This window comes from Solanum pennellii, chromosome 9 (genome assembly GCF_001406875.1).
Source record: "Solanum pennellii chromosome 9, SPENNV200".
Lineage (NCBI taxonomy): Eukaryota > Viridiplantae > Streptophyta > Magnoliopsida > Solanales > Solanaceae > Solanum > Solanum pennellii.
In genome coordinates, this window is record NC_028645.1 from 42,021,418 (window position 1) to 42,036,203 (window position 14,786).

The following is a 14,786-nucleotide window of genomic DNA, read 5'->3' on the forward strand; positions in this document are numbered from 1 at the left end:
TAAACTCCTCATTCTTAACCTCCCTCTTCTCACCGGGAAAGTACTTCTATAAGAATGCTTCCTTAAACTCTTCCAACTCTATAGGATCCAATTCAACAGGCCTATTGTCCTTCCATTGTGTGTACCACACTTGAGCAAACTCTTAAGTTGGTATGAAGCATACTCCGCCTTCTCTCTATAATACACACCCATAGCATGAACTATCTAATAAACTTCATCCAAGAATGCTTGGGTATCCTCTCCCACTTTAGTGCCAAGAAAAGTAGGAGTATTCATTATCACAAAGTTCCTCAACTTAGAGGTCATAGTACTCTCAAGAGCATTCACCCTAGGCCGCACATCTCTATTTTTCTTGAGTCGTAATGGCTCGGGCTAAGGTAAGAAGTGACCCTCTAACCTCCTTATTAGACATGTCTGGGGGAACCACCAGAACCTCATTTACTTGATCAACAATAGGAACTTTTTCACCTTGAGGTACTTGATCGGGGAAGAACTCCCTCATTCACTACTTCCTCATCCACTCTTCTTTCCGGCATTGTTCTTGTATTCATATCCTATAAACACAAGAGAATAGATTAGAATTAGACACTCATAGAAATCAACTCTATGGCACGACTTCAAGAGTAATAAAGAAACTGAAACTTCTATCATCCTATAGCCTCCCGTTCATATATGTGTCGCGACTCACATCGATGAACAAGACTCTACTAGAGGTGGCCTCGTGAGACTTTGAACCCTAAAGACCATTTCATAACCTTATGCTCTGATACAAAGTTTGTCATGACCCGAGAGCACCACGTAGTCGTAACACAGCGTATTTGACCCCTCATAGGTCTTATACAATCCCTTAGCATTCATTCATCACATTTCCATAAAATGGTATGGAAATAAAAACCGCTTTAATGAAATCATAAGGCCTAGGAGCCAACACTTATGTATAAAAAAAGTATTTATAAGAAAAGGAATACTAGTCTCATATTGGTCAACATAGACCAAAACTTAAAGAATCTCAAAATAGGGACACGACCCTTACATTGAAAGAAAAGTTCAATGTCTTATACATTGTCTAAATGAACCAGAAACTAGTATAAGAAGTCTTATCCTCGGCATATGACGACATACCCAAACCGTTAGAGAATATCTAAGTCCCAAGATTTAACTCTAAGGATCACCTCACTTGCCAACACCTACACTTTGTAAAAAATAGAAAAAAATATGGAATTAGTACAATCAATCACCAAGTATGATGACTATGCCAAAATCATGTAGAAAAGGACATTTTAATTGAAATATGCTTTTCATGCTATTTTGAAATAGTCTCATAAACAAAGTATAAAAGACATCATACAATTCAATCATCAACATACAAGGTCATACTCCACAATTCACAATATATGACCATATTCATTAAGTAACCCATTTAACTATTTATACTCTCTACATAAGGTTGTCCTAAGACCCACCTAAGTAAGACATGAAGCGACCACCCATACAACCCCTTCACACACACCTAGATGATCCACAAGACTACCCTAAGTAAGGATATTTCCTTTCCAACACGACACTACAAGCCAACATTCATTACTAGAGATACTAAGGGAAACTTTTATGCATTTAAGGGAATTCACATAATGGTCTTGGAAGACCTAAGGAACCCACTCTAGTACCTTTAAAACCTACTCGTTACATATCTAGATAACATCCCATTCTACTACTTACATGTTGTAGAACCTATCCAATAGTTAAAGTGTACATTCCACATGATGAGAATATGCATTACTCGACATAGACCACACTAGTTAGGTATGGAATTCGGTTCATAAGACCCCACACCTTGGTAGGTGTTCTACTTGCCAAAGGTAGAACTAGGACACATCCCATGTAAGCACACGGCTTAAGGGATATTAACAAGTTTCTTTGTACTATAGTCTCATACTTCAAACAGTGCTACAACCTTAAGCATATCCATTTGATGTTTTGACTTGGCTCTCATAATGTAAGTTCATTCACATAAGAGTACTATACAAGGTACCATCCCTAAGCCTTACCAACTCATAATACCACTACTAAGAAGGGATCCACAAGGGTCCACCGTTCAAGGTTCATTAGGATAGCTCATTCATGAAACGGGTTCCATGCTAGGTCTATCTGATGCACTTCATTACACGCCTTCTTTTCATATTCAAGGTTTGCATGTTCACTCAAGTACCTAGACTCGTCAAGAAGGAGCACTATTCTTAGGTATACCAGATCAACACATACTCTAGAATACCTCATTTATCATTCATGTATCAAGTAGGGACAACTAAGTCTATCCAATCAAGACACCATATCAACATATAAAGACTCTTCATAGTCTATCATCACCACATACGAACATTTAGAGGAATATGCTTTCATTCAAACTACCACATATCTCTATACAAGTTCATCTTAACATCATATAAGAACTTCACAATATCCCTATCTCCTACACAACAACATAACCAAACTTCAATTCACATCATAGATCCATCAAGATCACAATAATAATAAGAAAAAGAAGTAAGCACCTCCACTGGAAGTATATATAACCATACAAAACAATCCTAATATACTAAGCAATTGAATCAACTTACCATTGTCCAATGTCACAATTCACGATAATTCATCTTCCATTCATAACAAGAGAACTTGCCCATCCTCATGCCCATAAGGCCAAGATCACAAACTAATTATTACATCCACAATTCATCATATATAGAGATAGATAACAACACAATCAACACTATGAAGCAATCTAAATGCAATTCTATTCATAGACAATAACAATTATCAAACCAACTTTGCAAGCCAAAATTAAGGAATTAGAGGGATCATGGATTTATGGATTTATTCACTTGAAATCCTCAATTAAACCATCATATAATCATAACAATTTGTTTGAAACCATTTAATTATAGAATCCACGATTTTGAGAAAAAATTGGGGGTTTGATCATCTTTTGGCAACTTGAAAACTATTTGAGAATTGGCTATAGAGAGGAATATAACTCTAGACAAAGAGTCACCATACCTTAGTATTGAGAAGCCCATGAAATTGAAGAAGAAATCAATGGAAACCTTCGATCCAAGCTCCAGTTTGACTCTTAGCTTCCATGGAGTTTTGAGAGAACTTTTTGGAGGAAAGGGTTTTGAGTTTTGAAGAATGAAGTCTAATACTAGGTTTTAGAGTTTAATCTAACATAAAATACCCTAAATAGTCTAAACTAACTATCCCCCAATTCATTTAGCCAAGGGTGGAATTTACCAAACCACCCTTGGCTTGGCTGAAACTTTAGCAGAATCGTAGATGCCCATTGACGGGCACCATGACAGACCATCAATGGATTGATGACCTGTCCTGGTCATCCGTCAATGGTGATTATGAATGTTCAAATGGATCTAAGGTCCAAAATACTAAGTGTCAACCTATGGAAGCCATTGAAGCACCAACAATGGGTAGATGGTTCGTCGATTGGATCCGTCAATAGTGATGCCTGATAGCTTCTAGGCCAAGAGATAGGGTCCTCCTCAAGGGACTCTTGTGGGTCCTTGAGGAGTCGTACCCGTATTTTTTGACCCTAATCACGACCATTTAGATGCTAGGATCACCTCCCATCATTTTAGTCTCTAAACAACACGCCAAAAATGAACAACACACAAGGACACGCTAGCACATAAAAGACTAGTTTTCGAGCGTCTTGGTCATTCGTTGATGTTTCACCTCAAAACCACTCAAACCAAACCTTCGAAGCTATTTCTCATTAATTTAGCAAGTTATTAACTGAAGAAACTCTTGTGAGTTTCTAGTTCATGCTAGTTCATTTTGAGGGCCGTTACAATGGTGGTCCAATTTGTGTCTAGATTCTATCTTTTCTCACTCTCTTAACCTTTCTTGCTAAGTCAACTTACGATGCCTACTGAGTACCTTTGCTTTGGTACTTATGCTACACTTCGCACTATTTTCTTGATGCAAGTCCTAATACCAGTTACGAACGGTGATCGTTCGTGCAATCATTTGTAGCTTGTGGATATCGAAGATTAGGGTGAGCACTTGACGTCTTGGACCAACGTATTTCTTCTGTATATATGTTAGCTAGTCTTTCGCCTTTGAGATGGATCGGTATGGTTCACTTTTGGGACTTGTACTCGTTCATATTAGACATCTTTGTCTTTGGGAATTCCATGTTATGGGAAGGCTTCCACTGTAGATAGTTTTGGTTTGTTGGTATTATTTTCTACTTAGTTCTACCGTTGTACTAATTACTTGTTGTTTTGGGTAAGGGTTGACTTACCTAATGGTTGGCTATAGTAGGTTCTATATTTGACTCAGGAAGTCACGTCGTGACAAATCGACTTGTGTGAATAGATGTGAACAACAGAATTGAATATTGTATATTGATTTCGTATTTTTATTATTATTTTTTAATGATTAGGATTGTAAGAAGAATGTTGCGTTTTGTTTGTAGTTCTCTTAATGATTTCTCTATTTTTAGTATTTCATATAAAAAAATTTTTGTTGCCGTAAGTTAATATTTTCTTTTGGTTCAAAAGAGTAACTTTGTCTTTGTTGTATGTTATCTAAGTATTGACCAAACATTTTGCTCTTTGAAATCAATTATATGTTTGGATAAATATATATTGACATGTTATTATTGGAACAAGTTGACTAGTTAGGTAATATAATATAATGATAATGTAATTTTAAGAGTTTAAACATTGAGTGTTAGAATATCATGTAAAAAGTAGGAGGAGTAAATGTAATGCGACAAGGAGAAGGGAAATAGAAGACATCCATCCTCCACAAAACTCATCTTTTGATGTTCACAAGCGACAGTTGAAGGTGCAAAGTGTTGATATTATATGAAGGGCAAAAGGTGAAGAAAGAATAATGAAGGTGAAGGGAATACTTGGAAATCAAGATTTGTGAGTGTCATCGCTCATAATCACTATGCGTGGTTTCAAACTGAAAGATCGTTGTAAGACTACTCAAGTCCATGCTTACAACGCTAACCCTTTTCCTACTATTTCCCCAACTTCTTCCAAGCTCCAATACCTTACAATCGACTCCATTTTGTCTGAATCTCCTTTTCTTCCCTATGGCCTTCCAAAAACACATTCTTTTGAGCCCCCACTTGACCTTTCTCTCAAATCTCTTGATTTCGTTCAATCCTTAGCTCACCTTTACCGCAAACTTCAGATGACACAAGATTTTGATAAATCTTTGCTTCATTTAGAACAATATGCTCTCTTGTACACCCTTGGTGATCCAAAATTGCTACGTAGGTGTCTTCAATCTGCTCGTCAACATGCTGTTGATGTCCATTCCAAGGTCGTTTTGTCTGCTTGGTTGAGGTTTGAGAGGAGAGAGGATGAATTGGTTGGATCATCACCTTTCGATTGTATTGGAAGAGTTCTTGAATGCCCCAAAACTGCTTTGCTACATGGCTATGATCCCAAATCAGTTTTTGATCATTGCCAATCTCATGGGCCCCCCCAACCACCACCTAATCAGATCTCAGATGCCAATAATTTCCTCACCTCAGAAAACGATGGGGGCATAGTTCACTTCTGCATACACAATCACGAAGTCAACTGTATTCGAGGTAGAATTGCAGCTCTCTCTGCTCCATTAAAATCAATGTTGTATGGTGATTTCATTGAGTCTGAGAAGGAAACAATTGATTTTACACACATTGGCATATCTGTCGATGGAATGAGAGCTGTAGATTCCTTTAGTAGGACTAGAAGATTTGATTCCTACCCACCGAACATACTTCTCGAGCTTCTTTCATTTGCAAACAGATTCTGTTGTGAGGAACTCAAGTCTGCTAGTGATTCTTACTTGGCTTCTTTGGTTTCTGATATTGATGAGGCATTCATTCTAATTGATTATGCTCTAGATGAGAGAGCACCTCTGCTTGTGGCGTCTTGCTTGCAGCTAATGCTAAGAGAGCTTCCAGGTTATTTGTATAATCCAAAAGTTCTCTGCACATTTTGTAGCTCTGAGGCTAGGGAGAGACTTGCTACAGTTGGGCAAGCTTCTTTCCTCTTATATTATTTCCTTAGCCAGGTAGCAATAGAAGATAACATGATGTCCAAAGTTACACTTATGTTGTTGGAGAGATTGAAGGAGTGTGCCACTGAAACATGGCAAAAGGCACTATCTATGCATCAACTTGGATGTGTGTTGCTTGAAAGAAAGGATTACAAAGAAGCTCAACATTATTTTGAGATGGCAATTGAGGCTGGCCATGTTTATTCAGTAGTAGGTGTTGCACGGACTAAATTCAAGCAAGGGCAGCGGTTTTTAGCTTTTGAGCTAATTAATGGTATTATTTCAGAGTATACACCTACGGGGTGGATGTACCAAGAGAGGTCTTTGTACAGCTTAGGCAAACAAAAGATTTTGGATGTTAATGATGCCAGCAGATTGGATCCCGCCCTTTCTTTTCCGTACAAATACAGAGCCATTGTGATGGTCGAAGAGGACCAGGTTGAGGCTGCTATTGTGGAGATAAATCGAATTATTGGTTTTAAGGTCTCTCCAGACTGCCTTGAACTGCGGGCTTGGTGTTTTATTGCACTTGAGGATTATCAATCTGCTATAAGAGATATCCGAGCATTGTTGACTCTAGAGCCAAACTATATGATGTTTCGTGGGAAAATGAGGGCTGACCACCTGGTTGAGCTTCTCAGTCTGCACGTCCAGCCGTGGAGCCCTGCAGATTGCTGGATGCAACTCTATGATCGATGGTCATCTGTTGATGATATTGGTTCACTGGCTGTTATACACCAGATGCTCATAAATGATCCTGGGAGGAGCATTCTGCGATTCAGACAATCTCTGCTCCTATTACGGTAGTTTCTCTTTTGATTTTTGCTGCAAGTTTAAGCTGTATGCACAATTCCTACCTTCTTTAGATCCTGATATCCGTTTCCTTCATTTTTGGGGAATGGGAGCAAAAACGAAAAAAGGGAAAGACTTATCAATGTGATGAGAGATAAACTTTTTGTGGCGATCTATTGATCATAAGCTTGTTGTCTCATGTGGTTTGTTATGCTTAAACAACATGACTATTGATTGTAGCACATTACGCCCGGGTTTTAAGTTATAAGATCGTGTAGTATAAGTTGAAATTGATAACTTACGAAGCAACTTTATCCTAATTATTTTATTTGGATTGAAACGACAAATGTGAATGACATATAAATATATTTTGGAAAAAAAATGGCAATATAGGTCATTCATAGACAGAAAAGCCTTATCATGGGTAACATTCCATGCTATTGATTTTCATAATCATTTGATAGAAACACATCCTATAGCTTATGTTTACCTAACACACTTTACATGCAGGTTAAATTGTCAAAAAGCTGCAATGCGCAGTTTGCGCCTGGCCTGGAATCATTCCACCTCCACATATGAAAGGCTTGTGTACGAAGGATGGATTTTATATGACACTGGACATCGTGAAGAAGCACTTGCCAAGGCTGAGGAATCCATTTCTCTCCAAAGGTCATTCGAAGCCTTTTTCCTTAAAGCGTATGCTCTAGCTGATGCAACTCTGGATTCTGAATCTTCATCTTATGTCATCCAACTGTTGGAGGAAGCACTAAAATGTCCTTCAGATGGTCTTCGCAAGGGACAAGTGGGTCATTTGTCCAAACTAGTTCTCTTGGTGTTTCTGTAAATGAATTTATTCATGTTATATTTTCTTGGCAGGCATTAAATAATCTGGGGAGTATTTACGTGGATTGCAATAAGCTTGACCTTGCTGCAGACTGCTATGTCAGGGCCCTTGAGATAAAACATACAAGAGCTCATCAAGGGTTAGCTCGTGTATATCATCTAAAAGGTGATCGGAAGTCTGCTTATGAGGAAATGACTAAGCTGATAGACAAGGCTCAGAACAAGGCATCAGCTTATGAAAAACGGTCAGAGTATTGTGATCGTGATATGGCAAATGGTGATCTCAGCATGGCCTCACTATTGGATCCTTTAAGGACTTACCCTTATAGATACAGGGCTGCAGGTATATTATCACTTTCAATAGGTTTGCCACCCTTGCTTGTTACTAACTTCTTTGTTCAGGAAGAGATTGCTAAAATTCTGACTAACAACCTCACTGTAGGATGACAAATAAAACTTGTTATATGAATTTGAAGTGAAGTTCATCTGTGATTATATTTGAGGGGAATATTTTCTTAGTTTCTATTACTAGTTGTGTTAAAGATTCCTGGTGTAACCTAAAGAAGTTTCACAAATAGGAAGCAATATTTTGCTTGTATGACTGGGCTTGAACGGATGAATCTTCTTATTGAAAATGCAACTCAGTTTTTGAAGGATTATTAGTGTTGATAAAGGATGAATACATGTCCGTAGGGATGGGAATGGGGCGGGGCAGGTTTCGGGCTATGCGGTCCGGAGCGGGTTTAAGGATATGTGGGGGCGGGGGCAGGGAAGGAGGGCGGGGCAGGTTAAAAATATATTTTTAAAAAATTAATGGGGGCCGGGTTGCGGGTCTATGTGGGGTTGAACAAAACAGAAGTTTTAAAAAATAGTATTTCTAAAAGCTTGCTTAATACTAACTACAATGTTTGGAAAGAAATTGTATTCTGTTATTTCAAATTAACAAAAAGTTAGGAGAAATGACTAGCACTGCGTTGTGCTATTTGAAATAGATAAATAATATTGTATTCTGCTTCTGCTATACATGTAAAAATAGGAAATAAATTCAATAACTAAAAACTATCCCTAATCCTATTTTGGAGGAGAAGAAAATTATGCTGGATGGGGGAAGATTTATGCCCAACCCCCACCTCGTCCTATTGCCATCCCTACATGTCCAAACTGCCAAGAAAAAAGTTCAACCAAAAATTGATATAGAATCGCTTGAAAGAGCCTTTATTTAGGAGAATACCGTCTCTTTTCTTCTTCTAGGATTGCGATTACTATCACTCTTATAATTTAAATATGGTCTTCTAACACATTTGCCATGGTCAGTGATCTTCGTTTTTTCCATGTCTCAGCATCGCCTAATAGCATTGTTTAACAGTAAAATTCCTATTCTTGCTGCCAATCTAAAGTATAGTCTTTCACATCTTCATCTAATACCACAATTTCCAGTTTCTGCATCAAAAAGTTCAAATCTTCCCTTTCTAAATCATTTGAATCCCTTCTAAACAGCAGATTGTGTGGGGACCAATATAGATTGAAATAATAAAGTAAAAATAGAAGGACAAAGATAAGGAATAAAAATGATCGGAGTATGAAAGCATGCGCCTACCATTTCTGTCAGAAGAGTAATTGCAACGTAGCAATTTGTGTGCGTCAGAATTAATTCATTCGGATTGGTAAAAACAACAGCTCCTCTTGCTATTAAATTTAATAGGATTGTTGGTCTTTCAGTTGAAGTACTCCAAAAAATAAAAAAATAAGAGAGCTATAAGGAGGAGATAGAGTAATCCACAAGTTCTTTTAAGTCTGTGAGAAAATAGAGTTGAAGTAACATTGTAGTGAGTTGTGCTTTTTTTTTTCCATTTAAGGTGTAGTAATCTCTTTATACTGCCAAGTTGTTAAACTGTTGTTGTAATTATACTTTGTTTAGATATATCTTTTACCCCGTTAAAAGATATGTTGTAGTTATTACTTTCTTGTTTTTGCTATTAGCGTAGACATAATTCCTGGGTGGCATTATTATTTTCAACAATGTGGTATCAGAGCCATGACAAATAATTGTCCATTGTCTTTTCAGTACCCCGTCTCACAAAAGAATATTATGTAAAATTGTTTCTATGAATGAAAGTCATTCTTGCTCCTAAGATGCTTAGGAAATTGTAGACAATGGGTGCAAAAAACCCACTAATGAGGAAAGTCTGTCTCATCATAAAAAAGATGTACACCTCAGAATTGAAGGATTTTGGGCCCATTAGTCTGATTGGCAGTGTCTATAAATCATATCCAAGATCCTAATAGGAAGGCTTAAGTAAATAATGTCTAAGTTGATGGATAAACATCAAATAACTTTCGTTGAGGGTAGGCAGATCATAAATGCCATTCTTATTGCCAATGAATGTTTGGATGTGAGGAACTCAAATAAAGTCCCTTGGGATATCACTCACACCAATCTAGTTCTTATTTTCAAGAAGGAAAAGGTTAGTAACTTCACTAACCTTAGGCCGATTAGTCTAAGTACTTTTGCCAACAAGATCATCTCCGGAATGCTACATGAGAGGATGATGGTAGTGCTACCTTGGCTGATCTCGTCAAACCAGTCTTGCCTGCACTACCTCTCCACTGAAATGTTATCTAGCTGCTTCAATAAACCTTTTAACTTAATTTAGAAAATAGCAATCAATAGTCTCTCTTTCACTGCCCCACATAATTTCATTGACGGAAAGTCGAAAACTATCACATTTGGTCGGTGAGAATGAAATCATCTTTTGAAACCTTATGCGTTTTGGAATGTCGTGATGGAAAAAAATTTCTTGCAACAACTCCTTGCTAATCCTATAATTTTCTAGATTAAAACACTTCCAAAAGAGCTTTCAAACAAGACAAGATTATTCAAAGTTTTTTTATATGCAAAACCAGAAGTAGAAAAAGAAAGAAGAAGAGAAAAATCAATTTAAAAGATTGTGCAAGTTCAAAATAATTAAAAGAATTCAGTACCAAATCAAGGAGGAACATCTTTTTATTAAATTGCGGCAACTAAAGCAAAAGAGGAATGTTTAATTTGCTTTTAGCTACCGCAGTAAATTTGTAGCATTTTAAGTTACCTAGATTTAGGATGAATTTGAATTTTAAATTTTTGTTATCTTGTTTTAGTTGTTGAAATTTTTTCGCCTTTTTTTATTTTTTTTTAATGTGGATTTTCTGCAGACGGTTTTCAAATGGCTATTTAAAGCCCTATTATTCTTAATAAAAATATTGAGAGATATCTCAATTAATACTTTTTGCTGCCACATCTTCAAAAACCAACAATTATACTTACAAAGAGGGTTGGGTTTCCAATCCTTAGTAGATGTATCGGAGGACTTTTTTTGCTAAACTATGGTTGAATTTTTAACATCCGCTTTCTCACTATGGAGCAATTCTATATGGAACAAATACTGCTAGAAACTACATCCCGACCATTGCTGAAGAAACATGTGCCTCTCATGTGTAGAGAAAGATGATCCTTGTCAGGGATGAGGTTGAGCATAATATTTGGTGGCAAGTGAAATCAGCTACACCCAGTTTCTGGTTTGATAACTGGACCAAACAAGGGGCACTACACATTCTGGAAGAGAAGAATGCTGGGTAGGAAGAAATTGAGGTAAAGAGTATAATTTCTAATGTGGAGTTGAATAGGCAGAAGCTGCTAAATAACATTTCGGTGGAAATGACAGACCACATCATGGATAGCAGCAGTTCAACCCTGTCAATTCAAGGCCTGGTGGATACAGAACACAAAATGGTCTTTCACAATAAAAAATATGCCTGTGATTTGTTGAGGCATAAATAGCAAGCGAGGAGGGATTATGAGTTCATATGGGCAAAGGGCTTGCCGTTCAAAATTGATTTCTTCCTTTGGAGGGTATGGAGGAGAAAGTAGCTTCTGATGACAACCTAAAGAGGATGAACATTTGTATTGCCTCTAGATGTCGGTGTTGTGATGCTCATGAGCAGGAAACAAAAATCCACCTATTTCCAAAAGCTCCCGTAGTCACTGGGCTTTGGAAGTAGTTTGCTTCTAGTGCATGTATATTTACAGAAGGGTCAGGGTTGCACCTCCAGAAACTCATAATTAAGTGGTGGAAACTGCATGCTGCTCCAAATTGCAGACAATTTTCAAGGCTGTCCCAACAATCATCATGTGGATGTTATGGAAGAAGAGAAACACAATCAGGCATGGAGGAAATATCTACTCACAGTAGAATGGTACAGCAATACAACAAGTTTAAGATGCCATCCATAAACTAATCAGAGTCAACTACCCTTTGGTTTGCATGGCTACCAATGGAATGGCCAAAGATACTGAACTACCCAAGCAGTTGCAAACCTAAGTTGCACTAGATGCTGATTTGGTTGAAGATACCAGAAGGGTATGAAGTGAAGTGCAACACTGATGAGGCTAGCAAAGGCAATCCAGGTCAAGCTCCTATGGTTTCTCTCTAAGGAACAATATGGGTGATCTTATATATGCTCAAGCTGAGGACATTGGGGTTGCAATGAATATGGGTGATCTTATATATGCTCAAGCAGTGATTATGGCTAGCTTAGAGGCCATAATGTATTGCTCTACACATGGTGTAGGATGTTCTCTTTGAAACTGACTCTCTGAGTTTAAAGAACATACTACAGGACGCATGGAGAGTAACTTGGGGAATTGCAGAACAGGTGGAGGAAGTAAAAGAAATCATGGCCACTCTCAGTGCACGAATCAGACACGTTTAGAGAAGGAAACCAATTGGCAGATTTCCTAGCTAACACAACCATCAATCAACAAGGAATACAACATTACCACAGTTTTCAAGATCTACCAACCATAGGTACGAAGATCTTGATCACAGACAAAGTACAATTACCATCAATCAGGATAACAACTCGCAAAATAAACAGCTATAACACATACAAACAAGAAAGGAAGGAATAAAAAGAGCGAACAGAGTATTCAACCAGCACATTTACAGAGTATTCCATAACTATTCAGGAATTCAGCCTGCAGTTATTCTAGCAAGACTATTCTACTGTAGCTATAAAAAAGCAACTTAACCAAAATCAAAGGACTGCAGCTTTAAATTAGTTCTTGTAGTCAGAGTGCGACAGAAAAACCTACTGGGAGAGTGCAAGCATGGCTTCCACCACTCCCAGCTGACAAGGCACAGAGGAAACCCAGGTTAGTAGCTCAAAAATAAGGCTAACATAAAAAGAAAGGGCGGAAGGACACCTACATACTGATCTGCAGACCCCAGAAAACACCCTTTTATTGATCCATTTAGAAATGGACTCACCCCAACCTCTTATAGAAGACACAATAATGGAATGGGTTCAAACAACTAAAAACCGAAGGAAACAAGGAGATGGAAACTTATTTTGGAACAGTGAAGGCTCGATGCAAAGCTTAATACCAGAGTCACCATCAGGCCCCAGCTGGAAGATCACCCAGAAAAGAAAATGCAGGCTTCCGAGCATTTTCTGAAACTCACTCAATGCCATTAAACGATTTTAGGTCCAACTCCTGATATCGACAATCCCATTTGTAGAATATTAAAGGCCAGGTCTATGCTTTGTACCTTGCGTTTCTTTTACTGCTTTTTTACTTTCAGACTTGTTTTGAGAACATTTGCCAGTTTGGTTGTTATTATTGTCATTTTTATTAATAAAATCGGTCACTGACCACTGTGTAATTAAAAAAAGAGATTGCATTTTCTGAAAATAGGACAATCTCCTACGTAACACTAGCCAAAATTCTCTTCCGTATTACTGTGTCAATTTAATATGTTGGCATTTTTTTCTTGTAAATGATGATCAATTGTGCATAAGGTTGCGAGCTTTTGGTTCACTATAATAGAACAGTGATGTAGATTCTTCTTCAGTACAGTAAATTTGTTCTTGCATGGAGATTTATTGGCTGGTTAACAGAATGTAATGTTTGTGTATATGTTTGATAGTATTCGAATGAAGTTGCTGTTCTACATTTCCAAGTTCTTACTAACTGAGATGAAACTAGGAGGATATATCAAATTTCCTCCATACTGGTCCCCAGGAATGATTAGGTGTCAGCTGCAAGTTTAGCAACTTTATTTCCTTGTTAGCCATGAGTTTTGCCTTGTTCATACTAAATTTAAATGTTGGATGCAACAGTACTCATGGATGACCAGAGGGAGACTGAAGCAGTGGAGGAGCTCACAAGAGCCATTTCTTTCAAACCTGACTTGCAAATGCTTAATCTTCGAGCAGCATTCCATGAGTCAATGACTGATTTCTCTCGTGCTCTCCAAGATAGTGAAGCAGCCCTCTGCTTGGATCCCAATCATAAGGACACCTTAGATCTCTATAGTCGCACACGTCTGAAAAACACTTGAAGTAAATTCAAGAAAAACAGCAACTGCTTCAGTAGATATATGGCATAACATTGATAACAGGGAAATCATTGAGGAATGCAGAAAACTTGGATTGGTGTACATATGATTGATGGACTGTCAAAAAGGTCGGTTGTTGAAGAAGCAAACTCAGATCATTCCAGAGTTAGCAAAATCAGCAGGCACAGTCACGCTCATACTTCTTTGAATTTTCAGTTTTTTTTATCATAACATTATACAACCTTGAAAGAGGTTCAAAAATGTTATTTATGAAAGTTCAAGAGGAACTTTTCTTTCTTTGGTTCTGCTAAGTAATAAAGTTGCTGGAATGGGTACAAATTGTCTTACTCTCTTGCTATTGTGAAATATTACAATTTGAGATTCCTTGTAGTTAAGATCACAATAGACAAACAACCCTTGAAAATATTGGTTTTTGACGAGGTAATGAAGATAATCTTCTCCACAACTTTTATTCTCTAGCTGCAGTTAAGAAAGACAACCGAGAATAGGTAGGGGTGAGTATATCTACAGCAGCAACAAGGAAGTTAGAATATTATATACTGTATGTCCATAGTTAAAAAAGATTTTGAACAACTTAAAAGGATGAAATTCCACATTAATGCTAGTACATAGGCTCTTTTAATACTGAATTGAAGTATTTAAGCACAAAGAACTCATTAAAATTTCAGCATATCA

The 14,786-nt window shown here is 37.5% G+C and overlaps 1 protein-coding gene across 1 annotated transcript; it reads left to right on the forward strand.

Annotated features, from left to right (window-relative positions):
- The first annotated feature begins 4,971 nt into the window (after positions 1–4,971).
- On the forward strand, positions 4,972–14,480 carry LOC107031354 (ethylene-overproduction protein 1-like). Its single transcript, XM_015232684.2, has 4 exons — positions 4,972–6,881; positions 7,381–7,672; positions 7,747–8,056; positions 13,873–14,480. The coding sequence occupies exons 1-4, from the start codon at positions 4,972–4,974 to the stop codon at positions 14,091–14,093; spliced, it is 2,733 nt and encodes a 910-aa protein (XP_015088170.1). The 3' UTR covers positions 14,094–14,480.
- The last annotated feature ends 306 nt before the right edge of the window (positions 14,481–14,786 follow it).